Genomic DNA, 23,888 nt, shown 5'->3' with positions numbered 1-23,888 from the left:
GAAAGCCCAATTCTCCAAAACCTTCTCTTGCTGCAGCAAGGTGGGCAGAGGGAATGTCTGCTACTCTAACCTCTCCCAAGTCTAGTTTTGGAGTCCTCCTCTCCACTGCAGTAGCTGCAGTGCTCTCTGCTGCCAGCTTTCCTAAGCAGCAATGGTGTGTAATTGAGCTGATTCTTGTTAGTTTCACTGCTGCCCAGAGGCATATGAGTAATAGCAGTGAACAGAGGCAAGCCCAGGCAGTTTTCACTCTGCTGCTAGGAAAAGCTCAAAGCAGTATTGCATTAGAGCTGTTTGCGCACAGCCTCCACAATATCAGTTTGTACTTGGTTCATGTAAGGAAGGTTACCTAGAAATATATTATTTTAAATGAAAGCTCAAATTCTGCAGAAGATGATAGCACTTGCCCAGGAAAGATTATTACTTGCCCTAGGCAAGTTGATTCTTCAAATCCTACTTACATTACAGTATTATATAATCATCAAAATTTGCATCCTTAGCTTTAACAATGTTTTGCCACTGTATATTTTGTGGTATTTTTATGTTAGTTTAAAAGTTACTAACTTTAACTTTTACATATTATAATCCAACAGCCAGGAAGAACTAATTTAAAAGTTCTTTGGCCATTTGATCAGTAATATTACTTAAGTTTATAATTATCCTACACAGCTTTTTTATTTAAAAAAACAGTAATGCATAAAAAGCTTTCCCCCAGAGCTGAAACAGAACAAGTTTTTATGACCTCATCACAAGAGCCTGGAAAATTAGAGCAGCGCTTATAAAAATTTGGATAGCTATAAATTGCAAAACTAGAATATTCCAGGTGACTAACAAAATGAAACTTATATGAACATTTATTCACAAAAAAAATTACTAAATTGACGTGGTATTTTCTTTGGTAATCTTAAACAGGGAAGGCCCATGACTGTAGAAAAAATACACAATTTCCTAAAAGCTCTTGAAATGTGATACACAACCCTACTTAAACTTCATTAAGTTTTTTTTAAAGTCAGCAACTTACATCAGCTGTAGATAACCTTCAAAAAACATTAGTGTAAAATAAGTTATACTCACATTGTTACTGTACAAAAGATACAGAAGAAATAGACTATTAGAGACATGCATTATGCCTCTGACTCTCAAAACCTCTTACATTTCCTCCTCTCCGATATCTTACATTCAAATAATATGTCAACATTAGGTACAACCACAATGTAATAAACACTTGTTCCCTCATTTTTGCAATGGAGTCTATAAAATAAAACCCTTTGAAATTAGATCATCAATACAATAATATGCAGCACTGGTAGAAGCAGACAGTTGCTTGGAAGCATAAAACTTAACAAGTGATAAGCATAATACATTTCTAATTGCACTGGATACCAGTTTATTACCAATGTACTATACTATGCAACAATGCCCTATAAGCAACACAAGTGACACACCTGTTTCTTGGAACTATCAGCACGCAAAGAACAATAATTTAACTGAACAATGACTGAGCACACTGCACTAGACAACTATACAACTGAGACAATGGCATTAATATAAAGCACTAAGAAAAAGGCAAACTGGATTCAAATGATAGGTTTATGATTATTCCTTTGGTTCAAAACAGCAATGTGAATATATTACAGTTTGACCAATTTAGTGTTTCATGATATTTATAAAACACTGTACCCAAATGGGAGGCTAACAGACATGAAAAGATACTGGATAGCCTTGATACTTAACAGAGATACAGCCCATTAAATAACAAAATCTATTCAATTATGTATCTTTAACCCAGTAATATTGTCAATGTTATACACCTCTTCAAAATGCTATGCTTCTTGTTTTTGTAATCAGCAAACAGCTACTAGCAAAAATTGCCAATATTATAGAAATAAAGACAAAGGTTCCAGCTTTCTTTGTTTCCTTTACTGTTTTCCCCTCTGTTCAATAACATTCTTGAGAAAGACTGCCCTCCTGTGTTCATTAATCAAGGCTGAGTCAAGATACTCCATACAGTCGGAATCACTTTAAGCTGGCTACTTTTTACAATCATATCACAGATTCAGAGAGCAAAATTAGTCCACCAAATGTTTACACAGAAGTAAAAGGCTGGTGTAACAGCAGGACTGTTCCTAGGGCTTTCACAGAAGGTGGTAACGGCTTGCTAGTTGGCACTGATCCTGGAAAGCCTTTCTGGGCCTTTAAAATGGCATCATGGCTTGCAGCTGCTCTTAGCTCTAAGCAGAGGCTACTTATGAAAAGCTCCCAAATCGTTAGAAGAAATCCCAAAGGGATAAAATACTTGCTAGACACCCTGCAATGAACATAGCCATACTACTCTATACCCCACTCTACGTACTGCCTATAGCTTCCTGTGCTTACCTTTAGAGAACAACAAAAAAACTGGCCATCCAGTAAAGTAAATCCATAATTATGGCGACTCCAGATTTCTTAGTAATGTGAAATTCTAAAAGGCTTTTAATTCCAGAATCTTAAAGTGCTTTACAAAACAACTAAGCCTTGCAAAGCCACATGAGAGAAGCAAGAATGACTGTTTCACATGGGGGAAACTGAGGCACAGAAAGGTCAAGTGATTTGCCAACAGCCATACAGAAAGTCTGTGGCAGAAATGGGAATAGAAGTGACTTCTAGTCCTCTGATTTTAACAGGATCCTTCCCCCTGTAATAGCAAGTTAAAGAAATAAACTCTGTTAGTTTTTCAGAACAGTTCAAAAAAATTCACATGCCCAAATAACTGCATATGAAAGAATCAGAAAATCACCTCACCTGTTACGAGTGTCTAAAACAGATCTTAGTTAGGTAACAAGTCACACAATTCTAGAAGTTAGCGAGAGTTTCCCTCTAAAACTTACTCAGCAATATACCAACCTCACTGCAATAAACAGCTATAAGAATGTACTGATTATCGCCTAGTATGTCAGCATACAGCCGAACATCACTGTGGTATATCAGGCAGAAAATACAGTGCATGTACTTCTCCAGGGTGCAAAAGCTGTTCTGAACTGTAAACAGCAAACCCTTCAATTTACCTATGCTGATATACATGCTGCAACTGAGAGAAGTGACTCACTTTCCCCTGGAGAACAAAGTCACGCTAAGTATTTAAGTTATTGCTCCTTGAATTAACATTTGTTGTGAGCTAACTGTATGAGCAAAAATTGCAGCACGAGGTACATATACAAGTTAAAAAGATCAACAATTAGACAGATATATAGATAGCAATGAGTTTCTGAATATTTGGTACTGATTTACAAAGTGTCAAGTTCTGTTTTCAGAAATATGTTATTTTGTTTGTAATCAGCCTTTAGCCTAAATCACTTGGCAATATAGCATGCATTCTGAACTCTATGAAGCATTACTGTGACTTCCATATTCACCACAAAAATACCAAGTCAGCACTTTTTTTGCCTGCTTAAAATAAATCTTATGCATCACCACAAACACAACTGTTTCTGAATCAAAGAGATGACAAACTTATTTTCTTCCATCAAAGAAGAAAAAAAGTGCATTTTGCTTCCAATTAAAGGACAGCAGTAAGAAAAATAAATTCCATGCCAAAATGCTTTTAAGAAGCAGATGCACATGGTAGCTTCCTGTTTTTCCTCATGTGGGCATGGCCTTGCACAACCTCTGAGCTTGTGAGCCAAATTTATTTTCTCTTCAAACATCAGAATCTAATTTTTAACTGTCACCTAGGGGACAGCTGACTAAATTATTTTTATGCTCTTCAATCACAAAAATATCAAAACAAGGGTTACAAAGCTACCAGGCTCTATTTGTACTTTTCTTCTGTCTTGCTGAGAAACAAACATGTTCTGACATAGAAACCAACAAATTATCCTTCCCTGCTTCTCCAACTATGTTACTCCAAAAAGAACTTACTATTGCTTTATAAATCATATTAACCCTGTTATAGCAGCAATTACTGATTTGGACAAACCCTTCTTAAAAATACTTTTAACTAACTCCAACTATAAATGTTTGTGATCTACTTTAGGTAATTAAAAAATAATAATCTTACTCTCCTTTGTTTTCTCTACTCTCGTGGAAGCAAAATTTCTTCATTCTCTAAAGGTCTTTTCCTACCTGGCAAATATTGCTTTTAAAACTAATTTCACATGCAGTCCTGTGTTCATAGTAGAAATGAAATTTAGTTGTATTTTGTTAATGTCTTTATTTGTGCACTTGCTTCATCAGTCCAGTTATATGTATTTAATAAAGATTGCCCAGCCAACAGAATAACTTACATGTTTTGCATAAGAGATTTAAATTACATCTATTAACCTTTCAGTAATGAATTATTCATTTATACGGTTTTCTGTTTTACCTTTTTGTGAGTGAATTTAAGTAGTATTAATAGGTGCTGAGTTTAACACTCCTAGTGACCAAAGAGGAGGAATTCAAAGGGATTCACTCTGTAGCCATAAGACCCTCCTTGAGAATACCTCTGATGTAGAAGCTTCAATGGTAGCACAAGACCCTAGTACAGCAGATGTTTCCAGGGTGGGAGATGCCTGGCTGTTATGTGTAGAGGGTATTGTAGCCAGGAGGAGACAAAGATATTTTTTAAAAAGCAGGGGCTATCCTAATGTACTACTATTTTCAGGGCACTGGGAAAGAATAGCAGTGTCAGTTACAAAAATCTAAGAGGTGTGGTGAGATGTTACTCAAGTACCATTCCGGAGTTTATTACAAAATATTAATTGTCTCCTTTTTTTAAGAAATAAGGCCAATATTTTCAAAACAATTTAAGCACCTCAATGACCATCTAGGTGCCTAATAAATCATCTTACTTCTATTTGGGTGCTTCAGTGATTTTTCAAATGATGGGCACTGTATGTTCTCAGGATCTATGGGCATCCATAAATGATCATGCCTATTTTTGGAATACTCAGGACCTGGCCAAGCGTTTAGGAATGGAACTGGAATTTTCAAATTTGATGTGGGGGAGCCAAGGAACACTTGGAAGTTAGGTATAGTCAGGATATACATAACTCATTAGGTACATCTTATATTCAACTCCACACTGGCTGATGAGGCTATAGCACAACTACAAAAAAGGCCACACATACACAAAAGCAGAAACAGAAAGAGGTGGAAGGGGCAAACTCAGGGACAAGTAGATGGACAATGTGCAAGATAGCACACAGAGTCAGGGTTTGTGTTGCATTGTGGTGGGGAGGGGGAGTAGAGGAAGAGGCCAAGGAACAACCTATAAACTGTGCCTCTACATTCTAAGGAAGCTGAAGGAGGAGGAGGAGGAAATGCTCTTATCTTTTTAACAGCGTCTACCAGCTGTGCCAAAACTTTCTGGGGTTCTCAGAGCTGGAGACCAAACAGGGGTACAAAATCAGCCAAAATGCCAAATCAGTGTGATATTCTCAAGGATGAACTAGAGAACATAACACAGGTAAATAAGCCATCCTCTATTTTTCCTGAGAAGGTGGCCATAGGCATGGGCAAGCTGGCCACCATCTCTTTGCAAAGAACAATGGGTGTGACCACAGGCATCAGTTAGTCAATTTTCTCACCAGCTCTAGAGCATTTCTGAAGGCTCGGATTCTTAAGACTAATGATATCATCTTTCCCAATAACAGGCAAAACAACAGAGGAAAAGAAACTTATGTAATTATGCTCTGGGACTCTGATTCGACTATTGGGGCCATGAGCAGGCACAATGGGATAATCCACAACTCCCGTAAATTAGCGTTGACAGTAAGGGCATTTGTCCTGGAGTTAGACCCATAAAGTGTGTATGTTTTAACCCAAACTCATAATGCAACTGGAATATAGTCCAGGGATCTCCGTTATTACTCTGAGGGCAGGGTTGACAATATATTGTTTTCAGAAGGTGTGAGATGGCTACTAATAAACTATTTTCCAGAAAGTGCCAACCATAAAGGGTTTGGAAAATTTTACTGATACCTGCTAGCCCAACCCTAACAATCAGGATGAGAAAAAATGAAAACATGAGCAGCCATGTCCAAGCCCCAATTTCATGATTCCTGCAATTGAAAGGAAACATTTTGTACTGTTTTATGCAGTCTATATTTTATGGTAGTATTATCATCATAATTTACTAGAGTCTCAGGCTGCATTAACTTTTCTGCAAATTTGCTGTTTCTTGCAGCTGGAATGAAACATAGCACAGCTATCCTCCTCACATGCTGATCTCTCGACAAGAAGTGGAAGGGGCAAGCTCGACAAGAGGTGGAAGGGACCTCTCTCCTATACTGATTACCAGACCAGAGGAGGACCATAAAATGTTCACATATGGTGCAGTCAGTTGATACTTCCATATAAGATGGGACAATACTTGTATGGATTCTCGGCCTGTGACAGGGGCACAATGAAGCCCTCTTGTGTTGCAAATACCTCAAATGCAGCAAGATGCTTAATGATGAAATTAAATAAAAATATACTTTCTAGATTGGCTAGCTTCATAGACAATGGCAAATACATGTTATATGACAACATAATGTAAAATAAATGTTTATATTTAAGACTCCATACTGAATCAGGAAGTTTTCTGGCTAGCTATTTTTCTTTTTAAATCATTATTTGTTAGTCTAATTTAATCCACACATTTACCTCAAGCAAAAGATGTCTTGGCATCGTATTCTAAAAAGAGTTACTGTTTGCACAGTTAAGATATAGCTGGCATATGCTTATGATTCTCAAATTAAACTTTTTGCATTTTTAAAGGCCTAGTTTTCCAGTAAGAAATTTATTTGTGTAATAAAAATAAAGAAATGGGCAGCCCTTCAAGATGCTGAATTATACAGTAAAATTATAGGCAAGAAAACATGACTGAAAAAATTTAGATATCTAAAATTTTAGAGCAAAGCCAATGAAAGTATCTAAAATTAAAACAAAATTAAGTAGGTTTAAGTTACTGGCTAATTATTTTGCCTTACAATGTTTTCCAAAGTTTGCCTGTGTCAATATAGTTGAGGAAGAGTATAATGAAAACCATGCAGTTTCTTTCCATTTGACTTTGTGCTTATGCAAAGTATTATCAGTTGAAAGGATCTGGCTGTGGAACTAACTTCCAGAGCAGCTTAGACAATCCCAGATTCTGACCATTTTCAGAAAAAGCAACAAATAGAGTTGGCTGGAAAACCAGATTTTTGTTTGGTGAAAAAGAAAACCACTGACATTTCAAAATTTGTTTCCATTTTACATCAGAACAAAAATGAGACCTTTCAAAATGTTTTGGAAAAAACATGAAAGCCTTCCACCCCAGAAATAGCCAGTAGCATGGTTTTGGCACTCACCTGGGATGTGGGAAACCCAGGTACAAGTCCCTGCTCTGAATCAGGCAGTGTGCCCAGACTACTGGCTATTCTGGGGGGTGGCTCTCTCTCTGAGTCCATGCATGGGGGGGGGGAAAAAAAAAGATGATGTAGTCATATCATATTTTAACACTCTTCCCATTCCACTAGTATCTCAGGAGGATGTTAAACTGCAGTTACTAAAGTTAGACATTTTTAAATCAGCAGATCTGGATAATTTGCATACATGAATTTTAAAAGAGCTGACTGAGGCGCTCAGTGGACTGTGATTGTTGATCTTCATCAGAGGGGAAGTTCCAGAAGACTGGAAGAAAGCGAACGTTGTGAAAATATTTAAAAACGATAAACAGGATGACCCAGGTAATTACAGGCCTATCAGTCCGACATCTATTCTGGGCAAGAAAATGGAGCAGCTGATAGGGGACTGGATTAATAAAGAATTAAAGGAGGGTAATGTAATTAATGTCAATCAACATGGCCTTATGGAAATAGATCCTGTTTAACGAAAATAATTTTTTTTTTAAACGAGCCTACAAGTTTGGTTGATAAAGATAACACTGTTGATATAAGATACTTAGACATTGGGTGAGGTGTTTGATTTGGTATTGCACAACAGTTTGATTAAAAAACTAAAATGATATAAAATTAGTAAGGATCAGTTCTTGGTGTTACAAAATCGAACATTTAAATCAATGACCTGGAAGAATGTAGGCCAGGGGTGGACAAACTTTTTGGGCAGAGGGCCACATCTGGCTGAGGAAACTGTATTCAGGGCCAGGGTAGGGGTGCCCAGGAACCAGCTCAGGGCAAGGGATTGGGGCAGAGGAGGGGTGCGGAGTGTATGAGGGGATTCAGGGAAGGGGGTTGGGGTGCAGGAGGGGGCTCAGGGCAGAGGTGCAGGAGGGGTGCGGACTGCAGGAGGGAGCTCAGGGCAGGGGGTTGAGGTGCAGGGACTGCGGGAGGGAGCTCAGGGAAGGGGGTTGGGATGCAGGAGGGGTGCAGTGTGCGACGGGGGTCAGCGCAGGGAGTTGGGGTGCAGGCAGGGGGCTTAGGGCAGGGGGGTGCGAGGTGCAGGCAGGGGGGTTAGGGCAGGGAGTTGTGGGGGCCAGGTGCAGGAGGGGTTCAGGCTCTGGCCCTGCGCCGCTTACCTAAAGCGGCTCCGGGGTGGCAGTGGCATACACTGGGGCCGGGGCAGGCTCCCTGCATGCCTGCCCTGGCCCCATATAGCGCTGCTCTGGGAAGCGGCTGGCATCACGTCTCTGCGCGGCCCCTGGGGGACGGTGGGGCACAGGCTCCGTGCGCTGCCCTTGCCACATCTCCAGGTACCTCCCCCGAAGCTCTTATTGGCCGCGGTTCCTCGTTCCCAGCCCACGGGAGCTGTGGGGGGCGGTGCCTGGAAGCAAGAGCAATGCACAGAGCCCTGTGCCCCGCCCCCTCCCCGCCCGGGCCCCAGGGACATGGTGCCGGTTGCTTCTGAGAGCAGCGCGGGGCCTGCGGCACCACAGGGGGCAATCCCGCGGGCCGGATCTGGCCCGTGGGCCGTAGTTTGCCCACCCCAATGTAGGCCAGACTTACAGGATGGGGAACTCTATCCTGGAAAGCAAAGACTCTGAAAAAGACTTGGGGGTGGATAATCAGCTGAACATCAGTTCCCAGTGTGATGCTGTGGCCAAAAGGGCTAATGCAATCCTTGGATGCATAAACAGCGGTATTTCGAGTGGGAGTAGAGAGGTTATTTTACCTCTGTATTTGGCATTGGGGTGGACTGCTGCTAGAATACTGGATCCTTTTCTAGTGTCCACAATTCAAGGATGTTGACAAATTGGAGAGGATTCAGAGAGGAGCCATAAGAATGATTAAAGAATTAGAAAACATGAATGATAGTTATAGACTCAAGCTCAATCTATTCATTTTAACAAAGAGAAGGCTAAGGGGTAACTTGATTACACTCTATAACTACCTACAGAACAAATATTTGATAATGGTCTCTTCAATCTAGCAGAGAAAGAGATAACATGATCCAATGGCTGGAAGCTGAAGCTAGACAAATTCAGACTGGAAATAAGGTGTAACATTTTTTTAACAGTGAGGAAAATTATTTACCAAGAGGCATGGCAGATTCCCCATTATAAGCAATTTTAAAATCAAGATTGAATAATTGAAAGATATGCTCTAGGAATTATTTTTGGGGAAGGTCTCTAACCTATGTTATACAGAAGGTCAGATTAATGTTCCCTTTTTGCTGGGAATCTATGAACCTCCCTCTATATTCCATGCTGGACTGGAGAAACCTTCCTCACATAAATTTAGTTGAGTAATTCTCTTCAAAAAGTTTCAGTTTCAACAAACTGGTATTTTTTTTTTATAAAAATGTTTTGTCAAAACATTCCTGACCATCTGTAGCTGCAAAGCCTTCTGTGCTTAAACTTTTCCACCAAAACCAGAATGACAATATTGAACCATCTCCCACCCACATTCTTAAGTGTTTTGATGGACTGGGACTTTTCACTGAAAAAAAATGTAATTCCTACATTCAGTATATGTCCCTTAAAATTCTCTCTGTCCTGCAAGAAGACAATGTGTTTTTAAACAAGAAGTCACTTTTCTGAATGGAATTCATCCTTCAAGGAAAGCAATCCCCTACAGGACAGGAGGAATTTTGACACCAGGACTGAATGAACTCACTACATTCATGCAACCAGACAATGCCAGTGTAAATGATAGTACTGTGATAGTACATATTTGATTACAAGTGTCCTGAATTCTGCTCTTCAGTTGTTTTAATATGAAACTTATCAAGATGAAATGGTGGTGGTCCTTGAATTTTACAGTTTTATTCTAAAATAATGCTTTTGTATTTGGTAGAAATTAGAGTTTTTCTGCTTAGATTTTTAAGAAAACAGTTTCATGTTCTAGGATCTTCAAATACCCTTTTTTTCCTTTTGTATTACCTGTATATTGCCACCATTTATGAAAATATAATTCAAGATACCTCAGCACTTCCATCCTACACCATAATATGCAGGAGCATAAAATTACATTTGCAGAGTCAGTTCAGGATGAATTTAGGCATTCAGATTTAAAAGATTACCTGCAAATATTTTAAAAAGCAATATTTAAAGGCATAAGTATCAGGACACACATTTAATTTATTCATTTGGTTATTGAGACTGCACACATTATATACGCGAGGGCAGCTAAGTATCCAGTTTTGAACTCATTTAGCCATCTGTACATACAACCACTAATTGGATGCAAAATTAGGCGCACAATAGCATACCTAAATTTTCTGAATATTTGGACTTTCAAGTTCCAGACTGAGACTGCAGGACCGGCAGTTTGAAAGAAAACATTTTATTTGTAAAATGCATAAATGTGCAATTTTTATTTCAATTTAATTAATAACCTTCTCTATGGTATTCCTCACCACGGTGACTCAACCCCTCAAAACTTTCATGAGTGTATAGTATCCCTACAACATGAAGGAAAAGTAGCATTATTAACTTCATTTTACATTTTAGGAACTCAGGAACAGAAAGATTATGAGACCTGCCTAAATTTACACAGTCTATGGCAGAACCAGGAACTGGACTCAGACCTCCCGAGTTCTTGTCCAGTGCTTTTAACCACAAAACTATCCTCCTCTTTTGCCTATGAGTAAGGCTGCGAGTCTGTCACAGAGGTCATGGATTCCGTGACTTTCCGGGACCACCATGCGCCTCCCTCCCCACCCCCTGGAGCACCATCAGTGGTCTCAGACTGCACGCCCTCCCCTCCTGCCCAGAGCACCAGTGCCAGTCTCAGACTGCACGCCCTCCCCTCCTGCCCAGAGCACCAGCAGTGCCCCCAGGCCGCCGCCCCTGCCCCAGAGCCCCCACGGCGCCCCCCGGGATCCCCCGCGGCGCCCCCCGGGAGCCTCTGCCCCAGAGCACCCAAGATTTAGTCAGGGGTATATAGTAGAAGTCATGGACAGGTCATGGGCTGTGAATTTTTGCTTACTGCCCATGACCTGTCCATGACTTTTACTAACAATACTTATGACTGAATCTTAGTCTTACCTATGACAAATAAATACATTGAAATTAATGGGGATCCTTATCAGAAGTGTGGATCAGTACTGAACTGATCCAAGGGGAAAAAAAACTTCTATGCATAACATTCATGGACCATTTGGGCTCAAGTGTTTTCAAATGGATTTCACAACAGCTTTCATGGGGCGGGGGGAGGGTGAGACAGCTATGGCTGAATATGTCTTAGTTACCTAAACCTTTCTAGCTATATTATAAGACAGGCAGGCATCACCACTGGAAGAATGGGAAAGTGTGAATAAATATTAATTTAAAAATAAAGGGAAAAAAACTTACTTGAGGTGAATATGAAAAAAGTGTAAGTTTTATAGGATGGCCAGAGGGTCAGTCAACCTTTAGGGCCTGAGGAGAAAAATCAGGATAAAACCAAAGGAGGCCTCAGCCTCCCCCTCACTGGGTGAATATGCACAACAGATTTCCAGAAAAAAAAAAAAGTTTAAATACCATTAAACAAAAGCCTACTAAGATGATGCGGAAATGGGCTATTCAAAACAACTGTGCATACACATAGTTTTCTATATGCAACTCTGCAAGGTCAAAGACCCAGAAGGGAACCTTGCTTATAAGTAATTGTTTGTTTGTCACAGGTCTCTTTTCTCCCATCCTAGAAGAGACAGAAGACTGACAATGGTAGTTACTTCATCTACCAGAAAGGAAAATATCTATCAAGGATAAGTACTAGCCAACCAACTTCCTGTCAGAGAACTTCGAAAGTAAGAAACGAGTGCATTAAATCTCTCTCAATAAGCAGCATGTCTTAAAGGGGAAGGGAAGAATGCAGTAGAAGAAAAACTACTTTAACCAACAGAGTTATCACCCTTGTTTTATGACTCTCTCATTCTATCAGAGACAGTAGGGACTGACAAGTGATGTAGCAAGCAGTGTACCAAAGAAGGAGGAAAAACTTTAATGTGCCACTTGAAACTTTTTTCAGCTAAATTAAGTTCTTGGAAGTTGACAGGTCCAACTGGTAAAGCTGGATAAATCCACATCCAGAAGACAAAGTGGCCACCTTCTCAATTTGAATGACCGGTGCCCCACATCAAGAAGTCATTATGCTCCTGCCAAAGTGATATTTAACACATTTAGGATGGGGGTGTTTGGCCAAATGATGCGGCAAAAATTACATTTTTTAAAAATCTACTTACAGTGCTCTTACAGGCACCTATTGCTACAACAATCAAAATATAAATTAATGTTTTAACTCCCTGACACTATTTATGGGTCAGATAAAACTTCAGGGCATGCGTTACGTAGAAGAGATACGGACTGCTCTTTCCTAAGAAAAAGGCTCAGAGCACTAAGAAGTCAAGTCAAAAGATTTGTTATGTGGAAATAAGAATTAACCTTCAGAAGAAATTTCTGGGAAGTGGAAAATACATACTACAATGATAAGCACAGGGCATATGGGCAGTCAGGTAAAAACTGCCCTGTCCTTTAAAAATTAAGGGCTAAAGAAGAGAGGTAATCAAGAAATATCTGTGGAAAAGTGGCTATAACAAAAAGGGCTACAGGACCTTAAAACATCTTGTACTGAATAAGTCCTTAATGATTTATAAGAGACAGATTTAGAATCCAAATCACTCTACCTCTTGGTCATAAGACAATACTTTAAGAGTTATATATGTTATGTTTTTAGATATTTTTCAGTGTCTTAGGATTCCGGTCAAGGCTTTTTCTCAGCCCAACTTAAAGAATTTTTCCAAACTTCAGTTCAATGGCTCTTAGCTTTTTCAGCCAACAGTCTCAACTAAATCATGCTTCCTACAATAGCCCTGAAAACATGTGTATTCTAATACAGTGATAACTCCTAAGTGCATTTTTCCAAATCTTTTCCGAGGACTTTGTAAATTTAAGAGAGTACAAGTAGGATCTTAATATCTAACTGCTGGCACAGGACCTCTCCTGGAAGTAAATGCAGAGGAGAAAGATGAAAAGTAATTAACTGATTACAGTAGCACTCACACTATTGACAAAAGAAATTTTTCGCACATACACATTTGTTGTTGTAAACCTAACAGAGTAGATCAATCATTAGTGCATATAAATCTCTGGGTTTGTCTACATAGTTCGTGCACATCAGCATGTTGCACACCAATTGGCTGCATGGATTTATTTCCACATAACAATTGGCGTACAAAGTTCCTTAATGCACATAGATGTAGCCCTGTTTGAAACAAGCAATCGTCAATGCACATGAGGGAACTTTTAGTGTGTTCCAGCAGATTCCACATGGCCAGTTAGTGTTCAACACACTGGCACACACAGGAATTTATACCCCGCCTGGTATACACTAACACGCTATATAGACAAGCTCACAGAGTCTACAAGTCAAGTGCTTTTGTTACCAAAGAGCATTCCACATAAGAAAGCAGAGCTCCTGATAAGCAAGTAGTTCAAAATGACCACACTCTTATCCAAGAGACCCCAGAAATATTTTTATTTACTCTGACTGTAAGATATAACTAATTTCTTAACCAAAAACAGTGCAGAAATCGATAACTCATCCAATAGATTTTGGAGAACTGAAATTGCAAATTGCAGGTGGGTACACTAAGGGAAACAGTATTTTGCTTCTATCAGGATAGATTATGCATGGAAATAGGCCTACTGTTTAAGAGTTTTTAAGAAAGGGTCTATGAAGAATAGTAAATATACACAGAACATTCTTGACAGTAAGGTTCTAATACAAATTAACAAAAGCAAAATGGAATCTCACTCCTTATACTCTTCTACTTCTACATAATAGCATACGAAAATACGTTGCCCACCTCTTGAAATTCCCTGCAACGCATAGATATTAGGGAAGGATTGAGAATGGTGTTTCAGTCCTAACTCTGAATCTCTTTGATTTTGTTTGTCTGTGCTGTAACTCATAACCTTACTGTTATTTGAATACAAGTTTGACTTGTTAGCAAAATTCCTTGCAGTACTAGGAAGAAGTTTTTGCACATTACAGACATCAACCCCAAATTTCTCAGATTCATAAACACTTATAAAAATCTTAATTTGTCAAGGAAAAGTAAGTTGAATGTAATGACCAATAGGTGAACACTTTCTCCATCTTCATTTATATACCTTCACATCAACCAATTTATTTGGCCATTACATCTGATTAGAAACCAAAAGGTAAAGCAAGGCTGCTCATTAGGACGTGGCTGAGATTGTGACTTGTTAGAATTCGATCAGATACAACCTATAGCAGAAAAAGTAAAAACTATACAGTAAAATTTTAAAAAGAGAAACAGGCAGTCATGATTAACTCTATATTCCATATGGCAAAAATTTAATTACAAAGGGTAAAACTCAGCTTCCTTAATTTACTAGATAATTTACAAGTAATTTCCTTGTATGGCTGGAGAGAAAGCACTTATGCATCCTTTGAAGCTGAAAGATAAATTGGCTTTGAAACAGAAATCACTGTTATTAACTGCAGTCATAAAAGCCTAGCACCAGCAATTATTACAAGTTCCCTTTTATATGGAAGATATTGCATTCTGTCTTTGAGAAATCAGAAAAGGTGTTTGTTCAAGCTACATAAATTAACAATGTACCTTTACGGGAAGAGAAAAGAAACAAATGAACTAGAAGACAGACAGGGCTTTTAACTCTTTTGGAAATGCTTAAAATGACATCAGATTATTACTGATGCTTCAGTTTGCATGTTCTAGATAAGTATTAATTCAAACCCATTTGTCAATATACTCAGAGATCAGATGTAAGTGTGCTAAAAGTGTGAAATACTAAATATATTTTGGCTAACAGCCTTAATTGCTTTAGTGCCAATTCTGATCCTATGCTACTGAAGAATAATTCTGGTCATAAAATCCAGAGAAAGCTTGGGATGTTTCATATTTCTGAAAGGATCTACACTTCAGTTCAATTAAAAAATTGCATATCCAGATGTTCATTATACAATGGGTGAACTTAATGAAGTTCCAAGATTTTGAAAGAGTTTTTTTGATTTCAGAAATAGTCCTAAAAAAAAAAAATTAGGAATTTTCTGGAAACAGCAGACTTTCAGACCAGCAAACTTTTCTAAGGGTACCTACTGCACAACGGTAAATTGCAATGACAGCTATAATAGACTGTTTTTATGGGACAGATCAACACTTAAAGAGCTGGTTTTGTTCTTTTAAATATTTCATACTCATTCAGTTTACTCTTTGCAATATCAAAAATATACCGTGTGTATATTTATCCACTTATTTTTAACTGAAAAAGGGCAACCTAGCATATTCAAACTGCTTTAAAATCCAGTACAAAGCTCTAACAGAAGACGCTTGCAAATAAACTCAGGGTTTGTCTACATCAGTGGTTCCCAAACTAGGGGCGCCACTTGTTCAGGAAAAGTGCCTGGCGGGCCGGGCCAGTTTGTTTACCTGCCACATGCGCAGGTTCGGCCGATCGTGGCTCCCACTGGCCACGGTTCGCTGCTCCAGGCCAACAGGGGCTGCGGGAAGCGGCACGGGCCGACAGACTTGCTGGCCACCCTTTCCGCAGCCCCCATTGGCCTGGTGCGGCGAACCACGGCCAGTGGGAGCCGCGATTGGCCAAACCTGCAGACGCGGCAGGTAAACAAACCGGCCTGCCCTGCCAGGGGTTTTGCCTGAACAAGCGGCGCCCCTAGTTCGGGAACCACTGGTCTACACTACCACTTTTGTCAGTCAGGGGTGTGAAAAAAACCACACCTCCTGACCGACCTAAGTTTCACTAGCAAAAGTGCTCGTGTGTACACGCTATGTCAGCACGAGAGGCTCTCCTGCTGACATAGCCAACGCCGCTCATTGGGGGTGGTTTAATTATGCCAGCAGAAGAGCTCTGTCTCTCCAGCTAACAAAGAGCAGCTACACGGGAGACATTACAGCTGTGCTGTTTTAAGGTCCGTACTGTAGACATAGCCTCACATTCACCAGCTGCTGAGGATTTAGACAGTAGGCAATACACAGTGATTAGAATGTGATACTAAGTGATTAGCATGGTTAAATGCCTAGATTACTGGAACCCAATCTTAAGCCAGTATATACTAACCTTTCTTTAATTTTTAAAAAGGAACACACTACAGTACAAAAAGTTGGAGCAGGGTTATTTCTTCTAGCACCTGACCCAACATGTACAGAGGGGTTTTTTTTCTTTTAAAAAGCTGGGTAGCATTTAACAGTCACTGTAATGCAACATCTGGAATTCTTTAGATTAGCATGAGAAAGGTAAGTTTATGACAGAATTCATATTGGCAGAAATCATGGCTTCACCTTGCCCTGATTATCTGAGCTCCATTTGCTCTCTGTCCATTCTGAGTCTTTGTTCCCAGCAGCAATCTGAAGAGCAGTCAGTTCATACCTGCCTTCCCTTTGTCTTCAGCTCAAGAGTCAGTTTTTTGGGAAAGTATGAAGTAAAATATAGCATATAACATAAGCTGCTTCAGTCTATGTTCTCATTTAGATGATTGTGCTTTATTCAAATGCACTGGATTCATGTAATTTTGAATAATTTGTTTTACACTAAATGTATTAAAATATACTGTTCTTAACTATAGATCCACAGGGTATTGTGTAGGTCTTGGTAAGAAAGTGTCATATACCATGATGTGTAAGCCATAACTACAATGTCCATTTGAATGGAATAAAGGCAAATAACTAACTATCACCACGTTTCAGCAAAGGACAAAAATATATTAAAAGGGATTAGCTAATGTCTTCTACAAATGATGGATTTCAGCTATCATTTACGAGAGAAATCTGATACTTAGGAAATGTTCCAATAAGGAAGGGAACAGCATCACTGCTTTACATGAAAGAAGCTTTTTAGACTTAGTAGGACACATTTACTCCTTGAAATATAGTTGAAACAGTTAACACACCATCTTTACATTATTATATGACTAAGTATCTACACAACATAGGAAAGTTACTTACTAGCACTACACTAAATGGTCCTCAAAATACATAATCATGACAAGTATGGACAAAAATGCAGTTTATTGGTATTCATTAATTTCTCAACACTGACAAAAGATTAATATATTGTGTCTGAGGATGTTTCTGCAGCACTTTAAAGGAGAATGACTTAAAAACATCTGGAACGGATTTAAGTTTCCATGATAGGTCTAAAGATTTGGAAACTTAATTTAATTTCCTGCAGATTTTATGAGAAGCTAGCAAACATCTATTTTTAGAAATACATGTGTGCTTTCACAAAAAGATGATGTATATTAAGAGACTGTTAGCCACTTCTAATTTCATCACTTTCAACCATAGTTAGATTAACATTGGCTGGTATTAAATGCTAGATCATCAACAGTTTCACTTCTAGACCATGAGCTGTTTTTATACTAAATCACTTCAAGACCTCCTACTTTCTGTAGCTGAGGTCAAATGTGAGAAGTGCTATATTTCCTGGGCTTCATGAGTCACACAAAGTGAACCTTCTACTGTTTATACAAAATACAGTCACCAAATAATCATGAATTGTTCAAGCTAGCCATATGAAGTATTTATCTGTTTTTCTGACAGAATTTTACATCTGGAATTTATAAGCCACACTCTTAAGTATCATATGGGTATTTTTATAAACTGGTTTCTATTTTTCTTTAAGCTTCTATTACAAAAATATGACTGATATTTTACTGACGCTGGTTAACACAAGAGCTACAAAATAATGAAAAGTTAGTTGAATCAATAATACTACATAACAGTTTGAACATGGAAGTTCTCGGACATAAAAATTAGTACCCTTGTTTTAAAAATACAACTCTAGTAATATATACAGAAGACCGACCATACCAGATTGCTGTGTTATATTCACAATATGAAACGTATTTTTACATTTCATATGAATCAATTTATAGATTTCAAAATGCTAAGTTTTATTATAATGCAGGCAAATTTTGAAGGAAAACCATAAATATAATGTCAAATTAAAGCCAGGATCATAAGAACAAAATGCTGTTTTTGAGGTAAAAAGATAATTAATAAAAGAAATAAGTAGCAGGAAATGGTCAGTAACTGAAGCACCAAAGCAAAAATGTTCAGCACGGAACATTCAGTATAGAGCAGAACAAAAGGATGAGGGCAACTTATTTATCCTTCAAAGAGTTAAGGGCGGGGGCAGGGAGAGAAGTGTGAGAATTTGTCACAGGCATAAGAACGTTTCTTAGCTATCACTGGTCTGAGATGAGGATTTGAAAAGTTTAGTGGTTGGGAAGAATCTGTATTGCTCTAAAGTATTTCCGGAATTGACAGGTTGGGAGATAATCAACCTTAAAAATCACAATTATTTCCAAATACCATATTGATTAACTACCCTCTTACCCCCTCAAAAAAGTCAATGATGATATGATTTTAGCAACCAGTATCAAACAGACATTACAATATGCGTGTAAGCACTTTGGGGAAGAAATATGTAGTTTTATGATTTGTATACAAAAGCTAACACAATGGACACCGATCCTGATAATGGCCTCTCGATGCTACCAAACCACAACACAAATATTGCAATTAAAATGGCCTAGTCCTTTTTCATCTTCAATTCACTTAAACTATGAAGTTCAAAGTTTTAAGCAAATATTTATTTCTTATAGACTTAAATCACATCTGAAGGATTTCTACATCTTTTATATACTGAATGACCTCAGGATTCAAGGCTCTATTAACTGAACCATTAACACAGTCCTACCTAGAACATTGCCTGAAGGCACTTCTTCTAGATCCTCCAGTCCTCTTCCCATCAGCAAATAGAGATTCTCCAATGTACAGCAAGCCATGTGAGGTACTGATGGCAGATCATCTGCAGCAGAACAACCTGACGGTAACTAGGTACAGAGAAAAATAATCAATGCTGGATATTTATCTCTAAGTAACTGCTATTAACTTGGTTCTGAAGTGACTCTAGAACTCCAGAACTGAAAACAAATACATACCTAAAGCATTTTTAGTTTAACAAAGTTATCTGTCAGAAGAAATTCTGATAAAATAATTTGATTAACACTGATTTCTAAATCAAACTTGTGAGGAAACAGAGTTCATACAGGGAACCCATGAAAAATTACTGTTAGAATGACATAGTAGCAAGAGTATAATGTGATTTGTTACTTTGATTAATTTTTAGCTCCGAAAGTATTTTATTTTAAGGGTAACACAGATATTTTCATAAGTAAAAAATTAGCTTTTAGTTCCAAAATACCAAAAGCCAAAATTTATCACAATTCATTAACTAGTATTTTCCCCTGCAAAGGGAAACATTTCCTTCCTAATCATTTTCTTGAGATCTTCTAATGGTCTAGATATTGGAGTTAGCAGTGGAGACAGTATTCAAACTATTTTGACAACATTAACTCTAAATATATGTAACGAGATTGTTGGCTCAACACAGTCAGCTGAAACTTCAAAAACAGTCAAAGAACACCTTCACAGCAACACACTTGCAACATGACATTAGACTCTAAGGATATAGTGGGTGCCAGAGTAATGGAGTCTGGACTCAAGCATCAGGGGGTAGCCGTGTTAGTCTGTATCCACAAAAACAACAAGGAGTCCGGTGGCACCTTAAAGACCAACAGATTTATTTGAGCACAAGCTTTTGTGGGTAAAAACCCCACTTCTTCAGATGCATGGGGTGAAAATTACGGATGCAGACATAAATATACTGGCACATGAAGAGTTACCTCACAAGTGGAGAACCAGTGTTGACAGGGCCAATTCTATCAGGATCGATGTAGTCCACTGCCAATAATAGATGAGGTGTCAATTCCAGGAGAGGCAAAGATGCTTTTGTAATGAGCCAGCCACTCCCAGTCCCTATTCAAGCCCAAATTCATTCAATTTGCAAATGAATTTTAGTTCTGCTGTTTTGCAAATTTAACACCATTAATTTGGGCTTGAATAGGGACTGAAGAAGTGGGGTTTTTACCCATGAAAGCTTATGCTCAAATAAATCTGTTAGTCTTTAAGGTACCACCAGACTCCTCGTAGTCTGGACTGGATTCGAAGATCCTGAAGAAGAAAGTTACCAAATAGGAAAAGTTTCACATTTTCTCTTCAATCTTTTGTGTCAGTCCAGACAGTATTTATGAAATAGAAGGGAACGATTAGTGTTAACAATGCACTGCAAGATGTCCACAGAAGCCAAATTTTCAAGTGACCTCTAATTTTGGGTGTCTAACTTCAGTCATGTAAAGCCTGTGTTTTGTAAGTCCACAGCACTAACAATTCCAACTTTAACTAAAGTCAGTATGAGTTTCAAAAGCTCAGCACTTCTGAAAATTAGGCTATAGCTGTCTGGCACTGAACAACCAAAATTAGCTGTCACTTTTGAAAATTCAGGCCTAATTCTATAATGCATTAAAGCATGAAATGAAGCTCAAGTAGTTACATTAAATATCAAAAAACATGTGTCCACCTTTTCTGTTCTAGAAGAGACCATTGATCTAGTAGACTGATCTCAAAGATTTTAGTATTTCCTTTCCATTAATGCAGTAAGCCTCTCGGAGGAATTATTTTATCCAATTAGGTAAAATAGACTTGGCAGAGCCCTTGTGCAGAATGAATATACTTTCTGACATTTACGGTCTTGAACCTTCCTAAGATAAATCATGCTCTAGTAATGTACAAACATTCCTGGCTTCTTAAGTCTTACTTGGACAGGACAAAATAGGGTAAAAGGCTTTGTCATGCCTGAAATACAAGGAATTGACTTTTGGTGACAGTGTGGAAGAATCCCGGCACTACCTTATCCAAAATAAAAAATACGATTGCAGCACAGGAATTAAAGTTCACTAACTTGTCTAGCTGAGCAGACATCTATTAGAAACAAAACTCTGACAAATCAACTGGGCTCTCTTCCAGAGTTTCAAAGCCTCTCGGAAAGCCTTCTAAGGAACATGTCATCATGCTCCCTGCTAGGAGATGGGGAAATGCTAATGAGCAAACAGGGTGGAGGGTGAGAGGAAATGGAGCACAGTTTGGCTTTGAAAGGTGAAGAGCTGGAAGGAATACAAGAAAGAATGCAAATGTGGGAGACTCCTCTAGTTTCCTCCCAATGAGCATCTGTGCCACTGAAGGAGGATCACAGCACGGATGACCTGAAAGCCATTCATACCTCCCTCAAAGGCAGCTTGGTCAGATGCACATTATTGGATATCCAAACCCAAAAGGTGATCCTCTTAAAAAAGATCTTAGATGTTTTTGAAAAAGCAACAAAATCAATTTGGCATAATTTAACAGAAAAAGGAATTTAGAAACATCACAGTAACCTTCATAATACTTACTTAGTATACGCACTAACTTAAAACCTCCTGCTATAGCATCCAAAAAAAAATCCCCCAACAGATGCTACCCATTACAAAGTAGTTTTCTTTATTTATTCTGCATTCAAAACTTAGGTCAGTTCTTCTGTCTGTGCCTGTGTGTCACAATCCAATTAGAAAATATGAATTTGCATACCAAAATATAGATTCTAGCAATTCACTGAAGCTAACAGTAAATATATACGTTTTAAGTAAATTCTGTGTATGTGCAAGTGTGTGTTCAGATAGTGCCTGTGTGTGTTCTGTATGACAACATCTACATCAAATTCTGTTTTTACCTTTCCGAATTTCATATTAAATTCAACCAAAATTTATTGAAATGTATGCATTTATCACAAATCTTTATGCATTCATCTGAAAGCACAGCACAAAACTGAGCACTCTTCACTAGCCTGAAATTAAACCAAGATACTTTGTGCACATTAAGTTTTAATTAGTCAGCTGTCCCTTCCTCCTCATAAAGGTGACCTGCAAAGAAAAAATAACTTGGACTTATGTTCTATCTTGATAAAGAAGCAGAGAAAGTTCAGAATATTCACCTCCCACACACAACTTTTTTCTTCCTGCTTATATTTTACATTAGAAATTCAGGTTCTGTCTAGCTTGAAAGACTCCGAGATGACTGCAGAACTAGTGAACTAAATGACCTTACCAAAGTCAAAAGAGTGGAAGTTGAGTAACTGAGAAAAGAATTTTTAGCCAGAGCAAAACTAGACATGATGAGAAGTGAATTGTCTGATATTCCTAAAGGTAAAAAACAACAAAAATGAAAAAACTTTACACAAAAATTTTCAGGCTCTTTATCATTATGAAGCAGCTAAAAAAGGCACAGGCTCAAATTCTTTGAAATCCTTTGCAGGTCATCTTTAAGCTACCCTACTGGCTTAGTTCTAACATATAGAAAAGGCTAACTGTTATAGTCATCAAGCTAAGGTTTATTATCTGATTTTTTCCAGTAAAATCAAAGGGTGATCCACAATGAATTGATGAGCTCAAATTAAAAAAAAATAAAATAAAATCACAGCTGTAGATTTTTGTGGAATAACTACATAAACCCTACCCTAGAGCGTAGTCTGTTTCTCCCATAAGAACTAGGACCCAATCACATATCCATAAAAAGGCATCTCTTACATACTAGGCAAAATCCCATCTTTCATAGATTAACGTTCAGAAATCCTGATTTAAAACCTCCAAAACTTAAGTGATAGCAATGAGTTGGCATTTAGACAACATACAACAACATTCAGATACAAGCCAATTGATTAAAATAGTCACATTATTACAAGTCACATGAAAAAATAGTTAATATAACACACACACTATGCATAGATTTTATATACACTCTTAAAACAGGATACACGACATACAAAACCACCAATACTTACTTTACCAAATTTCCACTCAGAACTACAATGCAAGTGAGACTGATAGCCCCTCATTTTACAATCTATGATTAGGCACATAATGCTTAATTTTGTTATAATAAAAAATAATAAGTAAAATTTTGGTAATTAAGTTTCCTAACTCACTTTGACATTTCTGAAAAAAGATTACCTGAAATTATTAATTGGTGAACAGCATTTAAAAAGCTGTTTAAGTTATCAATGTTGTGAAACAATCCCAAACTATGTTAACATTTTACTATCACCTCTTACCTTGTTCAAAGATTCAGCAGGATCATATTTTGGTCCCAAAACGAAGATCTTTTGCCCTCTTCGCACCACACCACTGAACACTCTAGCAAAAGCAATGAAAGACTCTTTGTCTGCTTCTTGTTTCACAGTTTTTGGGGCCATGCTCTCTGTTTGACTAGTGAGCTCCTGCTCATCACCTAATCAAAGTTAAAGAATAATGAAATGTAAAAACAGTTTCTGTATCATCTTGAGAAAAAATAATAATGAATCAAAGCGTCCAGTCACTTATGAAGAAATATTAGGAGAAAGCAAGGAACTGCTGTTATGACTCAAGAGTCAGGCCTTATCCACACATTTTTTGTTCTGGTATAACCATTTAGGTTAGGGGCAAGATTTTTGTATCAGAATAGTTTTAGCAGTATAACCCCTATGGTGGGCAGAGTTATATTACGATAAAGGTGCCTAACACTAATATAGCTTATTCCCCTCCCACATAGGAATCTCTATCCAGGTATGAAGCACCTTTATACTGAAATAACTGCGCCCACACTGGGGG

At 38.1% G+C, this 23,888-nt stretch overlaps 1 protein-coding gene across 4 annotated transcripts in view; it reads right to left on the bottom strand.

The window, feature by feature from the left end:
- Positions 1 to 23,888, bottom strand: part of EFL1 (elongation factor like GTPase 1) — a 151,694-nt gene that overhangs the window by 79,881 nt on the left and 47,925 nt on the right. For all 4 annotated transcript variants that reach the window (XM_048866715.2, XM_075133140.1, XM_048866714.2 and 1 more), the window contains 2 exons: positions 23,354 to 23,529; positions 19,070 to 19,205 (listed from right to left, as the gene is read on the bottom strand). In XM_048866715.2, the coding sequence (XP_048722672.2) occupies positions 19,070 to 19,205; positions 23,354 to 23,529 (312 nt within the window). The remainder of the gene's footprint in view (positions 1 to 19,069; positions 19,206 to 23,353; positions 23,530 to 23,888) is intronic.

Source organism: Caretta caretta, chromosome 10 (assembly GCF_965140235.1).
Source record: "Caretta caretta isolate rCarCar2 chromosome 10, rCarCar1.hap1, whole genome shotgun sequence".
Lineage (NCBI taxonomy): Eukaryota > Metazoa > Chordata > Testudines > Cheloniidae > Caretta > Caretta caretta.
Note: the sequence above shows the minus strand (reverse complement) of the source record. Positions and strands in the feature narration are given on the sequence as shown.